The following is a 14,234-nucleotide window of genomic DNA, read 5'->3' on the forward strand; positions in this document are numbered from 1 at the left end:
TTTTGGGCATCTCTACAGCATAATTCTTTCCCTATGTTTGGTTTGAGATTTAGTCTGGGTGGAACGTATTTGGCAGGTTTCTGCCTTTGGCCTGCAAAGATTTCATTTGAGTTGAGGGACGTTACACTGTTGTATGTAATTCAAATGCTGCTTGTTTCCACTGCAGTGGAAACTGAGAGGAAGGGTCCCTGTCATGAGAGGGCATTTTGTGTTTTTCTCTTGCTTTCTGATCTCTAGCCCTGTGGCAGTTTCTGGATCACAGGTTGAGCAAGGCTATGACACTTGGTTACAAGTAAGTTGCACTCTTCTAGGTGAGGATGACAAGCTGATCCTGTGCGATGAGTGTAACAAAGCCTTCCACCTGTTCTGTCTGAGACCGGCACTCTATGAGATACCAGATGGTGAATGGCAGTGCCCAGCTTGTCAGCCTTCCACTGCCAGGCGTGGTTCACGGGGCAGGTAAGTGGTGCTCCTTTCCTTCGTGCTATCATTGATGCAGAGTTCTAGCCATGCTTCCACAAAATAACACAAAAAGCATTTAACAGCTTCTTTAAAAGGATTGAAATAGTCAAGTTAATTCAATAGCACCGGAACAATAGAAAAGCAATTTTTTCAGGCTGTAACTTTAGCACGCCTGTGTTGTACTGACCCATGACAACTTCAGTCATTTTAATAAGTAATTTCAGTGTAGCAGTGGAATCATGCACAAAACATGAACCAAAATTCTATGTAATAAAGACTGTTGCTTTGTTTGACAGAGCATCTTGCTGGGTTGCTTTTATGTGGGAGTATAGTTGGTAGTGCTACAGCTCTGTAGTCCCCTGAGCTAAGTTACTCTTGTGGCCTTGTCTAATTAAAGCAGACATTACTCCAGGCTGCAGCTCAAACCCTACTGGGTGACTAAAAATCTGACTATGAAATGCCACCTTGTCAGTTTTCTGGAGCTGATGAACGTTGGCACCTTAAGGCAAGAGCCCTTATTGACTTCAGAGAGAACATGATTTGAGGAGGAATCAAAATTGTTCTATGCAGCAGAATTGAGTAGTTGCCCACTGACAGCAAGTGGTTGAATTGTTTTGTGAATTGCAGGCTGAAAGTTAACTGTATGCAGAATGTATTTTGTTTGCTTACAAAGTAAGCTAATTGTGACTCTGTGCTGCATCTATATGCTTGTCAGCAAGATGAGGCTATCAAATGACACCTGATGCATAAGCAGTCAACTGATTCTCCCTTACAAAGTGGCAGCACAATAAGAGGAGTACTAGCTTGTAGTGTGCAGGTGGTACACAGGTTTGAAAGTATTACTTAGCTCCCTGGGCACCATTTAAGAGTTCATCAGAGTAGTACAAGAATTACAGGGTCTTAATGCAGCTGTTTTAGCCTGAGATCATAGTTACTTTGATGTGGTGGAGTCACCTGGAAGCTGCTTTGCTCCTGGATGACAGCCATCAGGTGGAGCAACACCTGTCTTATCTGCTTTCTGCTATTCCTAGCTGAGGCAGGAAGAAAATGCTGGCCTGCAAATACTTTTGCCCTGCTTTTGCTCCTGCGGGAGCTGATTCTTATTCCATTTACTGCCCAAGATCCTCTTTCTCCAGAGGACTGACTCCCACAATAGCTTTGCCTTTGTCCCCTTCTGCCTATGCATGCTACTTTTTGTTATGGTTTAAATGTTTAACAAACACTTGCAGAAAATTGGAACTCCTGGGCAGAGTCTTTGTGGCTTTTGACATCAGCACATGAGAAGCCTGAACTGATGATCTGCTCAGTAATAAGCTTAGCTATGAATAGCACTAATCAAGGTCTGTTTCCTATAGTGCACATGCAAGTAGCCTGACAATGGAAGGTGATGACGGGGAAATATTCCAGCAGGAACAAAATAAAAAATCTGAAATTCCTTAGGCCAGGCCTGCAGGCAGACCTGTGTAAAACAGCAGCACTTCCTCTCAGGGAGAAGTAAGTGCATAGCAGTCAGTATCAAAAAATATTTTATCAAAGTGGTCAAGGTGCCTGGGATGGGGGATGGGGGAAGGAATGCACAGATTCATCTGTTGGGAATTGTCAGCCCAGACGTTCAGATTGTAGTCTGGAAAGCGCTCTTCTAGCTGTAGCCACAGCTTGATACTCTAGGAAATAAAGTAGATTGCTTCAGTTTGAGTCTGGATTTTTATTTTACACACTGAGTTGGTCAGCAAGTCTGTGAACAAACAGTACAGAAGGCCTAGGGCTTCTCACACCAGGTTCTGGTACAACAAATACGTTTTACTTGCCTTGCTCTAGGAACTACACAGAGGATTCTGCTGAAGATGAAGGTGAAGAAGGCGAGGAAGCTTCTGATGAACAAGATGCTGAGGAAGAAGAGGAGGAAGAAAATTATGAAGTTGCTGGACTGAAACGTAAGGCTTTGACCATGCAGGGAAGTAACAGAAAATGTTAAGACTCTGCCTTCCATGTCCAAAAAATTAATCCAATTTCAGATTTGTACTTCTCCTCATACAGAACAGGTTCTTGGAAAATTGGGAGATTTCACAAGGAAGGCTGTGGTTGTGTCGTATGTTGCCTGGGGAGCTGGAAGTAGCTCTCTTCCCTTTGTACAAAGACAGCACTTAAAGAGATTGAAACTGTAGTGAGCTCTTGCTCACTGCTGGTTGCTCCCCTGGGTACACTGCTAATAATACACTGCCTGGCAGTCAGCAGAGGCTGCATCAGGGAAGGGTTAAATGGCATTATCTGTTACTGGTACTGACAGTCTGTGCCTAGAGAGTTTTTTGCTAAACTGAACACTGTTAATAGATTCTCCTGAAGCTTTAATCACAGTTCTCTCTCCTTACTTTTTCCTTTTCCACCAGGTTGTAACCTCTTAAATATAGGATTTCTAGTGGCAAGGTGCCATTATCAAGTAGTAAGAACAGTACTTCATCTATCCATTCCACTGGGAAGGCACAGTATTGAAGGTGTAGTGTGGCCTGAACTGCCAGCACCTGTTAGTTGCATACAGAATGCATGCATACATGCACTCAGGATGCATGCTAGCTCGTTCCTGGTCAGCTGAATGGAATAAAATAGCATTTTCTAGACTCTTCAGTGACTACTTTTCTATTCTAGTGTACAGTGTGATCACTTACCACTTATTAGTGAGTGTATCCACTTGTTTTTTAAGAGAGTTTGACTCTGTCCCCTTTGGGCAACTCAGTACACTGAAAAGCTCAGTGTTGGAATGGTATACTCCCAGCATTTGCTTTCAGTCAAAATGCCCTTGACTAACATAAAATTAGCTTCAGACTGTCTTAACCAGGGCAGATGGTGAAATTCAGAGACTGGGACCTAAAGGCTTATCCCATGTTCTTTCAAGGGTTTCCATCTGTGTCTATCAGTCTTGATTCCCCTGCTTCATTATAGTTTCAGGGATGTTCACTGATACCCTAGCTATGTATGCTGCTTGTTGTTCTGTGGTGTATCTGTGTCCACACTTGGAGCATGTTCAGTCCATGTTGCATGGCCAAGTCAGGAGCAAAGCCAAGGTTTCCAAACAATAGTGGAAGAGTTACAGTCGCTAAAAATAAAGCACTAAATGCAACTCCTGGTTTTAAAGAGCATTGACATGGAAAGGTCACTGTGGAAAACTTTTGTTTTAATAGACAAGTCCCATTAATCCATGTGGCGTTTATCCTGAGGGATATAACTTAGAATGTTGGATTGTCAGACATCTAGCACGTGCCTCCTGCTTGACACACAAGCAGGAGTGACAGCAGACAGACGTCCCACTGCCCTGACGCACACTTATCCTGCGGGGGGAGCCTGGCAAGATGATTTATTGGACAGGGCTGGATTAGAGGCTGCAGATAAAGTGCTACAGCATGCTGCATGCAGCTTGCTGAAGCACTTGTGACCAGGTGGAAGGAGCTTGTCTGGGGACGAAAACCAGCATATTCTCCTGATACACAGGGGTCATGAGAGAAACTTCAGACAAGGGAGTTGAACAGCACACTTGCATTTCCATCATTGTAAGGCTCTGACAGAGAGACTTAGCAAACGAGCAGGAACATTACTGTGGGACGTAACGCAGCAGCCCTGGTTTGGGGGATAAAATCCCATTGTTTCCCACTTGCAGCACGTGGAGCAGCTCCCTGCTGCAGTAACTTGACACTCCCTCTGCACACAGTTCACTTTTCAGGGGGGCTTAGCAACTGGTTTATCCCACTGTGTGGGCCGCTCATAAATGTTTGGAAAAGAACCCATCCACAAATGGCTGAGGAGCAAGGGGGCAGCAGGAAACCAGAGCAGTTGTGCAGGTTTCTGTACCCAGTGCTTTCAAAAAAGATGTTGCAGTTTTATTTAAAACAACTGTCCATCCTTGCATTACTTCTCCCACCCTCCCTCAAGTCTTGATGTGTCAGGTATTCGGCACTTAATTCTGCAGGCAGAGGGTCTTTCTATTACAACACGTAGGAAGCAAGCAAAGCCGTACCTGTGGCAGAGTATCTGGAATCCCACAGATGTCCCTTAGAAGTAGAGGACTGTGGGCTGGTTTGTGTGACCACCCTTAGTTAGAAGATTGTTGCCAGACAGCATTGGCCTCTGGACGGGAAGTGCGTACTTCATCTGAAGAGGGGTACTGAGCACAGCTGACATGGGCATGTGCTGGGTGAGGATGGTGATGAGAAGCTGGGTCATTCCCCTCATCCGTGGGTTCAGTAGTTTCTCTGTGCTGTGAGTGAGACTACCTGGTGTGTATGTCTGGGGAAAAGGCTTGTGATCTCTGATTCCAGGTTAACCCATGCCTCTAAGCCCATGGCTTATGTGTTTCAGTGAGACCCAGAAAGGCAGCCCGGGGCAAGCAGAGCACAGCCATGTACTCCTCGAGGCAGGGAAGGCACCAAAGGAAGAAGCAGTTGCTGCACCCTGCCAGGGGACCCCAGCAGCGGGCTGCACCTGTCAACAGCGCAGACATTGATGAGCTGGTAAGAGCCAAATTGCTCCCTGGGGGCTGCTCACATCATGAGTTATAAACGAAACAGGTGTCACACTTCCTCCCCTCCCCTTCCCAAAGAAATGCCCTGAATTGTATTGTGTAACCCATGCTGGGCTGGAGGCGGGTTAACAAAGGAGGCATATCCTTAAGGGCCCGGTGCAAACGGAGCAGAGATATGCCAGACATCTTTCCCAGCCGCTTCCACACATTGTCCCTCCTTGATTAGCAGGCAGCCTGCAGCTTGTTAAAGGGTTTTAAATAGTATCCATATGTCTCTACAGAGAGATGGGGGGACTGAAGGCGGTCCTGCATGTTCAGAGAATGCCAGTAATGTAGGACCCTCACTCCCTGGCCTTGGCCATTCTCTGGCAGTTGTTGTCCGTATGGTCACTCCCCAACCTCCAGGATATAATTTGGCTGGCTTAGGTTTCACTTGACATTTAAAGAATAAAACCTTCTGCTCCTGAGCAATCTTGTGCGTGCGTGCTAGTTGGGGTGGAGCTGCCGCATACTGTCCTGTTTATCCTGAAGAGGGATGCACCACAGGGGATATGTGAGGATACTCTATCCCCGTGGATCACGTCACTAGCTTCTGCCATATGTCTGCTGAGCAGCACTGCTGTGGCTGTATCCTGTCACTCCTCTCGAGTGGTCTTGATTGGGGTCTTTGGGCTCACAGCTTCTTGTGCTGGGTGTGGGTGGGCTGGTTGTGCTGATCTGCAGCATCTTTTTAGCTGTTTTTTTGTTGCAGATTGGAGGGCAACCAAACCAGCAAGCCCAGCATGGACTGCCACAGCCTGCTTAGAGAGATGTTCAAGTGGGAAAAATCTTACTGGAACAGCTGGGTCAGGAACTCTGACTAGGGCTCTTTCACTTACTGTTTGTTCTGGAAAGAGACCAAAGCTTTCTCAGGAATGGCTCCCTGTGTTGTGGAGCCTTCTGATTTACCCTAAGCAGATCAGTGCCTCGTGAGCTGTGGACGGTCAGAGCTGAGATGTCCCTGTGCTGGTGGCTGACCTATAGATTTGTGGGCAAATGGCTGACCTTGTGTTCTGCCTCTGTATCGGACAGCAGCATTTGAGGCATCAGCTGCTCTTTGGTATTTAAAATGGCAGAGTAGGCTCTGGAATTGGCCCTCAGTACAGTAGCACAAGTGCTTTCCCCTTCTTCTTCTCACGTGCTGTCCACCAGGGGCTCAGAGAGGGAATTTACACTCTCCATTTGCTGTCCATATTATTTGGCTTCTTCCTTTGACCCTGTTGTTTTTAAACCTATCTTGAAAAAGCTTGCTGTGCCAGGAGAAAACACAAGCAGCCTGTGAGCTATTCCCATCAGAGCTTATGGATGGGGCTCCCATTCTGTAACTCAAGCTGCCACCGTGTGTCTTGGCTGTTACCATGAACATGGTCCTGTAGCAGAGCCGTTTGCCTCTTGATTATTGTGGAAGATGTCTGCATTTGAAAGAGCTGAGCTGTTTCTGTGCAGCAGTATTACGTATCCTCCACCCCAAAAGACACTGGCTTGTAAGCAAGACAATTGAAAAGAAAATGTCTGTTAAGAACCAACTACTTTGGCCTTGAAACTGTTTAATGAATACTACAGCCCATGGTGGTTCCCCTCCTTTTAACAGCATCCCTCCTTTGTGTGGGCAGGTCCTTCAAACAAAGAAGACAACACGTCGCCAAAGCCTTGAACTGCAGAAGTGTGAGGAAATCCTCAGCAAGTTGATCAAATACCGCTTCAGCTGGCCCTTCAGGTGAGGGCAGGTGGCTTCCTCCTCCATGTGCACAGGACTGTACCTGGGCTGTGTGTAGGTGTGGGATAGCCATGATGCAGTCCTGCTGGATCCACTTGCTGGTTGTGAGACCTGGGTTTCAAAAGCAAGTTACAGATCGGAGTGAATCTGCTCCAGTAGAAATCACCATACTCTCAGTCCTCTGCTGGACTGAAGACCTGGGGCCCTTCTGAGGTGGTATAACAGAGGGTGGTAGGCTATGAGCCAGAGAGGGGAGGATGGGATCAGTGCTTTCTGCAGCCCCCAGGATTTGCAGGTGCTCTGTAGGAGGCTTGACTGAGACAAAATAGCCTTACCTGCCATGTACCAGTCCCTATGCCTGGGCCAGTACTCTGGGCAGCAGGATGAGCTGCTGTCATTCCTGTCTTCAGCACTGCAGCCAGCACAGGGCTAACACTGTAGTGCTGTTGAGGTTTGTGGGTTTGCTATGGCACTGCAGGGGGTGCAGGTTGGGGCTACTGCTCAGCAAAGGGGGTGGGGGTGGTTCACACCTCCACAGCTCTGCACTGCACAGTGCCAGGGCCCGTCATTTTCCTCCTATCTTTGTGGCTCTTCGTTCGTCAGGGAGCCAGTGACCACAGAAGAAGCCGAAGATTACTTTGAGGTCATCAGCAACCCTATGGACTTCCAGACTATGCAGAGCAAGTGCTCTTGTGGCAGTTACCGCTCGGTGCAGGAGTTCCTCTCTGACATCAAACAGGTGTTCTCCAATGCTGAGTGCTACAATCAGAATGGGAGTCATGTACTGTCCTGCCTGGAGAAGACAGAACAATGTTTGATCGACATGGTGCACAAGCACCTTCCTGGCCACACGTATGCACGCAGGAAACGTAAGAAGCTCTCTGCCAGGTGCCAGGGACTGGAGGAGCAGGAAGGCGACAGTGAGTCAGAGCCCCTTGAACATTCCCGGGGGCGGAAAAGGAAGAAATGAGGGATGGGAGGGAACTAGGGGGAGAGCCAGAGCTGGAGCAGGCCTTCTGGTGCTGCTGGGCAGCAGGATGGGTTGTCTGAAGGGAGTTAAGAAGCAGCAGGCACTTCTCTATTAATACAGCCTTTCCTTTGGCCTGTCCTAGCTTTATTTTTTCTGCAATTTCCTCAAATATTTGGTCATCCATTGAGTGAGCAGAGATGACTTAACTGCTTCCTACAAAATACACAAAGCTCATACATGTCTGTCCTGCTAGGAGGGGAAGGTGGGAGGGCAAGGGAAAGGCCTAGCCAAAGTGTGTGAAGCCCGATCTAGCTTGGGCGCTCTTGGCTTTCTTGGAACGAGCCACTTCTTCCACTCTGCAAGCAGCCAGCAATGGAGCATGGTGGAACCTCTGCTGTCTGCTGCCTGTGATGTGAAACCAGCCTTGAGCTAGTGTAGGGAGGGATCTTACTGCTTCACAGATAGACTGGGTGTGATCAGGCCAATGGGCTGCTAGTTCTTGTATGTATATATTTATACGGTATTAATTTTGAGCCCCCACTGAAGGGTTGTGTAGGGCGAGCAAGCACTTAAATTTATAGAGACACAGCTTTCACCAGCATCCTAATACAATTGGCTTCAAGGTGCTCTTGCTCCCCGCCCCCCCCACACTCCCCCCCACCCTTGGGGAGCAATCTCTGGAGGTTGTGCTCTGAAGAGTTCTTCTGAGATCAGCTCTCCACACATAAGTTGCAGAGAATAGGCAGTTGGTTTCCCTGCTCACCTTGAACAGCACACAATCATGTAGCCCTTTGGATGAACCTAGTGCCAGAAGTATACCAGAGAGCATGTCTTTCTGCACACCCTGTAGGGCACTCCAGGGCAAGGGGAACAGCAGAAACATGTTCTGTGTAACTTTTTAAAATAATTTTCTAGTTATTAAAAGTGGCTTGTTTCTAGCTGTGATCTTGTATAAAGAACATCTGTAAGATACTGTTGTCTTGCTTTGGCACATGTACAGTTTATATCAAATTGTGTTTGCTGTATATTTTCCCTCCTCTGAAAACTCATTTTCCTATCAGTAGCTGGAGTTACACTGGGGGACTTGTTGGTGGGGGTTTCCCAGTCCCTCTCTAGCCATGCTCTCATCTCCTTTTGTAGTAACACCTTCCCTAGCTCACCTCTCTTGCACCCCCCCAGCACCATGAGGACCGTCCCACACAGGCTGACCAGTGGGGAAGCTCTATCCTGTTGGGAGGCTGCTCTGCCATGGCCCCAGCAGTGGGTTCTGCTACTTGGGATACTGACTTTTCTCTAAGAAAATAATGTTCTTTAATCACCTCTCCCTCTCCATCATTACAGGTTTTGATCATACAATTAAGGCTTGAACTTTTTATTATAGAATTCTTCAGTTTAGAACGAACTAGTCACAGTGCTGTTCTATACTGGTTTTGTAACACAGAAAAACAAAAGCAGCTGTTATGGCTCCTGTGATTTGAGAATAAAATTGAGATCCTCGATTAAAAAATTGCAGCCTAGTTTTGTGAACTTTTTTATTAACAGGTATTTGTTTCAGTTCTGGACTGATGGCTGTTGAGACTAGACAGGTTTCCAGCCACTTCCCTCTTCCCCTCTCCCCAGCCTCAGCTCCATGCCCCACAGAATAGCACTGACGTTTGTATTTCGCACGTCCCCTTCAGAGGCTATGTTTTGTCCTATTAATAGAGAACATTTTCTGCAGGTCCTACACAGTGAAACCTTTGGAACTGTATGTTTTTTAAAAATAAATGTCATTTGTGGCGGGAGGGGTGGTCTGCTAAGGGCTGTACTTGTAATAAATTGGAAAGTTAAAAAATAAACATTATGTACTTGTGTTTGTAAAACTGGCTTGCATCAAGTCCTTTGTAGGTGCCCTCTGTGCAAGACTGAGACATCTCATGTTCCACAGAGCTCTGCTTTCCTCAGAGCCTGCATCAGAAGTGATACAGCTGTCTTAATTCTGGAGGGAAAAAGGAGGCACAGAGAAAAGGATCAAAGGAGCACTGAGTCTGGGTTAGGTCAGCTTACAACTCTGTAGAACCATCTTCTAGGCTGAGCTCTGCTCACATTTGGTTATACCAGCTCTTGGTCTGTGCCTCTGGTCCAGGTGGTGTACCTGCTCAGACAGGTGGGTTGTGCTGCTGTTACCATTTCTGTGATGGGGCTGTCTTTGCACGATGCATTTTCCTAAGCTTTGCTGGGCAGAAGGTTATTTGCTGGCATGGAGGTGTGTGCTTTGAGCTGGCCCTATTGATTGTCCTCCCCAAAGACAAGGGGATATGTTCTTTTTCCTCCTGGACAGTGAAAGGGTCAGGAGGGAGCAGTCCTTGAGCTGGCTGCCCCTTTCACTCCGTTCTCTTCCTTTGGACTGCAGATATTGCTCCTGCAGCAAGATGCGGGGCTCTTTACTGCATCATGGCACTGTGGGTTGTTCTGAAGGGACTAAAAGGGAGTGATGAGGGGAGCTAAATAACTGCTCTTTCACCTCAGCATTGTGTGGCTGGATTGCCATCAAAACTTCCTCCCTAGGTCTGTTAATGTGCATTTTGTAACCACAGCCCTGTTTGCTGCAGTTCAGAGATCAGTGAGGACTGTTCCTGCTGTGTCTGAAAAGCATGGCTCCCAAGGGGAGCCATCAGCTCTTTCCCAGTGTGAGTGGGATGCTGCTCTGCCATGCTTCAGCATGAAGCCAAGTAACCAGTTGTTGCTAATGTACAACCAGTCAGCTATACAATGAAGGTGTTGGTCAAAGTTTGTACTTCTACCAGTGTCATAAGGTCAGAGGTGTGATGCCTTCCTGGGCATTGCCATTGTCCTGAATATTTAGGAGCAGAGCTGGGAGTGCTCAGGAGCTGATCTGAGCCAAGTGGGGTCCAGATCTGCTGGGCTGAGCGGGCTTTAGACCCCTTCCTCCTTCCAGGGCTTTGTGGGCTTTCAGATTACTGGCAAGAGATAAATAATGCTTTCCTCAGAGAAGCCTCATCCCCACACCACAAGCGAAGGTTCTGCCTGTTGGATGTGCAACAGGACCTGGGTGAACCAGAGCATGACTCAAGCTGGGATGGGTCCAGGCCTCAGTGTGGAGATCTCACACCAGCATCTGCTATAAGACCTTTTCTGAGATTCGCTTTTTATAGCAGCTCCTGCATGGCATTAGTGTCCTATAAATAGCTGTCCCTGCTCTGTGCTGGCAGGCAGCTGTGGCACCCCTGGTGCTGCAGGCTGGTGGGTGATGGCAGTCCCAGCTGCACCCACTGTTGCTCTGGGTGACAAACCAGGGCTGGGGATGCCTGCGTCTTCTGGAACTGCAGCGTGGCCTCAGAGAGTGGCTTACAAGGACCCTCTGCCTGGGTCCCATCTCAGCTTCCTTGAAGCTTAATGATTAATATTAAGCAACTAATGGTCCATGTGACTTGGGATTTTTTTAGCACCTTTTCAGAGCACAGAGAATTTATTTCTGTTGCTGAAGGGACCCGGGACCTTCCTGTTTTGTGGGGCAGGGGCGATAATGTCTGCAGCTCCAGGAGTGCTGGGGAGCAGGAGCCTGGGCCAGGACTTTGGGGTGGCCTCAGCCTCTGAAGCCTTGCCTCCTGTGCCTCAGGCAGTTGTGACAGGCAAGCAGAAGGGCTCCCTGTGGGGATGGGACAGGGCCGAGCTCGGCCTGGTCTTTAAAACCAGACCAGCTTCAGCTCGCATCCTGTGAGGGCTGAGTGCACAAGTGTTGGCAAGTGTTTTGGGGGGGGTTGCTATGGTTTGGTTGTGTTTGTGGCTGCTCCAAGTAGGGAGGGGAGATGGCCTGCAGGGTCTGGGGTGAGTTGGGGGTGTGGGGGCATGGGCAGCTGATTCTCCCCAGCACACCCTGGGCTTGAGTTGCTGCAGAAAAGCAGTGACACCAAAGTGGTCTGTGCCACGATGTTGAGAGCTGCTGTGACAAAGGCAGGGTCCCCAGCAGAAGGCAGGTCAGAGGGGCATCTCCAGCTTGGTCTGGCTCTGTGGCACTAGCAGGGCCAGCCCTGCTGAGCTCCTGGGGCCTGCAGTGGAGCCAGCTGGGCTGCTGGGCCTGATAGCAGGCAGTAGTCAGGCGCCAGCAGCTCCACCACTGTGTGATAGCTGGGGCCCAGCAGCATGCACTTATCTGGGTGAGTGCTTGAGAGGCAGTGAGCTATTTGGCAAGCACCAGGGTGCTCAAGGGCAGGGTGTCCCCACCAGACTCCACAAGCCACCCAAGGAGGTGGAACATGGACTACTGCTGTTGCTGTGCTGTGTGTCTGTGTTCATGCTGTTGCTGCGCTGAGCCAGCTTGGGCCTTGGCACCACATGCTTCCCTGCACACCAGAGGTCTGGCAGGACCCTTAGTAGCAGCACGGCTGGTTCATGGGTTGCACCTCTGGTGCAGGCATGTGGCACCCAGGTGAATTGCCCACTGCCCAGCTCCCTGTGCTGGACTTTGGAGCCTGTCCTGGAGCCAATATTGACTCTCCTGCCCCAGGTCATGGCCCTTTTATCTGCCCAAACAGACCCTCCATGGCAGGCCAGAGATCCCAGGAGGCTACAACCCCACCCACCCAAGCCCTGCAGCAGGGGTAACAACATGGGGGTCCCTGGCCTGGGACCACTGTGACCAGCCTGGGAATGGGAATGGGACCTGCCTGCTCAGCACCTGCTGGGCTCCAGCGTCACAAGAAGACGTCCCAGCTTCAGGGCACCCACCACTGGGTGCCAAGGGATGCCCTAGCACCACAGGGCCCCTGCACAGGAGCTGCATGCCAGCAACTGCATGTCAGTGCTGTCTCCAGCTCTGCTCAGGTGTGGCTGACAGCAGCACCAACTCCTGGGGGTGGCGGACAGTATCACTCACCTTCTCCCAGTGTCCCAGTCCCCCCAGCACTGGTGGGGGGATAGATTAAAGGCACTTTGTTTCATCAGTCACACCAACGACCCTGGCGCACAACGCCCTGCTGAGCTCAGCGGCTGCAGCAGGCAAGGGGCTGGGGCTGCGTAACCCATCCGTGCTGCAGCCTTAGGGCTGGCTGCTCACAGCTGGCCCTTGGCCATGGGCCCCTGCCACTGCTCCTCCAACTACAGCTGGGCAAAGGGTGCAGCTCCCTCGGCCAAGCTCTGCCTGTCTCTTTCAATCCTGCAGCAGCCTTCTGCAGGGTGGCAGTAAGACAGGTGGACCAGGACAGGCTGGGGTCAGCACTAGCCCCTGCCTCTGCCCAAGGGTGCTTGGCAGGGATGAGGGAGCCTCCCAGTGACTGGGTTAGGGTACAAGGGCTGCTCTCATGCTAAGCACAAGTTGTTAGCCTGGCCCTGCTGGGGCTGGCAGTGGGGAGACCTATACAGAGGGGATGTGGGGAGGGGAAAGGGCTGCCCCCACAAGCAGCTTCCTGAGCTCGCAGCTCTTGTCAGGGCTCTGATCTCAAGGCCTTTGTCGGAGCTGGTGCTAACCTGGGTGTGCTAAGGAGGCTCACTCACAGACTTGTTGCTCTTGAAAGAGGGACGGGAAGGCCCCAGTGCTGGCTAATTAATTAAGACGAAGAGGTCTGAGCCCAGCTCCCCACTGGTGCCAGGCACAGACCAGACACAGCCCAGCCCAGCAGGCCCAGAGCAGTGCTGCCCTCCGCTGCAATGAGCCGTGCCCTGGTTCCCTCCGTGGGGCAGCAGCCCCTGCGCCCGAGTCCCAGCAGAGCTACCCTGAGCCAGGCTTGGCAGTGCACCCAGTGCCCCAGCCACTCCACCCTGCCCACAGTGTGGTGCAGACAGCCCCCAGCTCCGCCCCACAAGAAGCCATGACGAGCACCAGCTGAGGCTTGAGTTTCCCTCCTGACAATGGGGAAGGCGAGATGGGATTGTAACTGGAGCATGGGATAAATAAAGCTGCCCAGAAGTTTCCATTACCCACACCTCAGGCTTCTGTTTGGCACATCAAAGCCAAGCCCTTTCCCACCCCCACCCCAAGCCCAGCACCCTAGCTCCCAACCAGCCACACTGCCTGGACACTGCACTGCCCCACAGGTCCTGCTTGTGCCCCGAGCCCCCCCACCTGGCACAGACACCCCAGCATCTCATGGTACCAACACGAATCACCTACCGAGCAACAGAATGGAAAAGATTATTCATCAGGGCAACACAAGAAACCTGCAGTAGGAGGCAGCAGGCGCCAAGCCCAGACATGGAGAAGCCACAGTGCTGAGTGGGGCTAAGCCAGACAGAGGGAGCAGTATGCTCCCCATGCTGAGGGTCACCATGCCAGGTGTGGGGTGCAGGGAGCCCCCAGGTGCCCACCCCAGCCCAGCACCTGGGATGCTGAAGAAGGGCATGGGGTGACCGGTCCCAACCACGGCAGAGGGGACGCTCCCCTGCAGCCTGGGAAGAGGCTGCCAGTCATGCACCCATCATACTGCCCGTCCCCGGGGACCATGGTCCCTGGTCTGCCACCTCAGCTCCTTCCAAGCCTGGGGGCTCCCATGTGGTTGTTCTCAACCCCCTCAAATTCCTCCAAACAGCATGAGGCTCAA

General features: G+C 50.4%; 1 protein-coding gene across 2 annotated transcripts in view; it reads left to right on the forward strand.

The window, feature by feature from the left end:
* The window catches only part of BAZ1B (bromodomain adjacent to zinc finger domain 1B), a 53,546-nt gene extending 43,986 nt beyond the window's left edge, over positions 1-9,560 (forward strand). Inside the window, exons 15-20 of one of the 2 annotated variants that reach the window (XM_084492715.1) lie at positions 312-459; positions 2,281-2,396; positions 4,810-4,961; positions 6,625-6,728; positions 7,332-7,648; positions 9,241-9,560. In XM_084492715.1, the coding sequence (XP_084348841.1) occupies positions 312-459; positions 2,281-2,396; positions 4,810-4,961; positions 6,625-6,728; positions 7,332-7,648; positions 9,241-9,344 (941 nt within the window). In that variant the 3' untranslated portion in view covers positions 9,345-9,560. Of the gene's footprint in view, positions 1-311; positions 460-2,280; positions 2,397-4,809; positions 4,962-6,624; positions 6,729-7,331 lie in introns of both variants that reach the window. The other variant, XM_084492714.1, reaches the window with a different exon arrangement.
* Positions 9,561-14,234: the final 4,674 nt, after the last annotated feature.

The sequence above is a fragment of the Aythya ferina genome (assembly GCF_964211825.1).
Source record: "Aythya ferina genome assembly, chromosome: 19".
Taxonomy (NCBI): domain Eukaryota; kingdom Metazoa; phylum Chordata; class Aves; order Anseriformes; family Anatidae; genus Aythya; species Aythya ferina.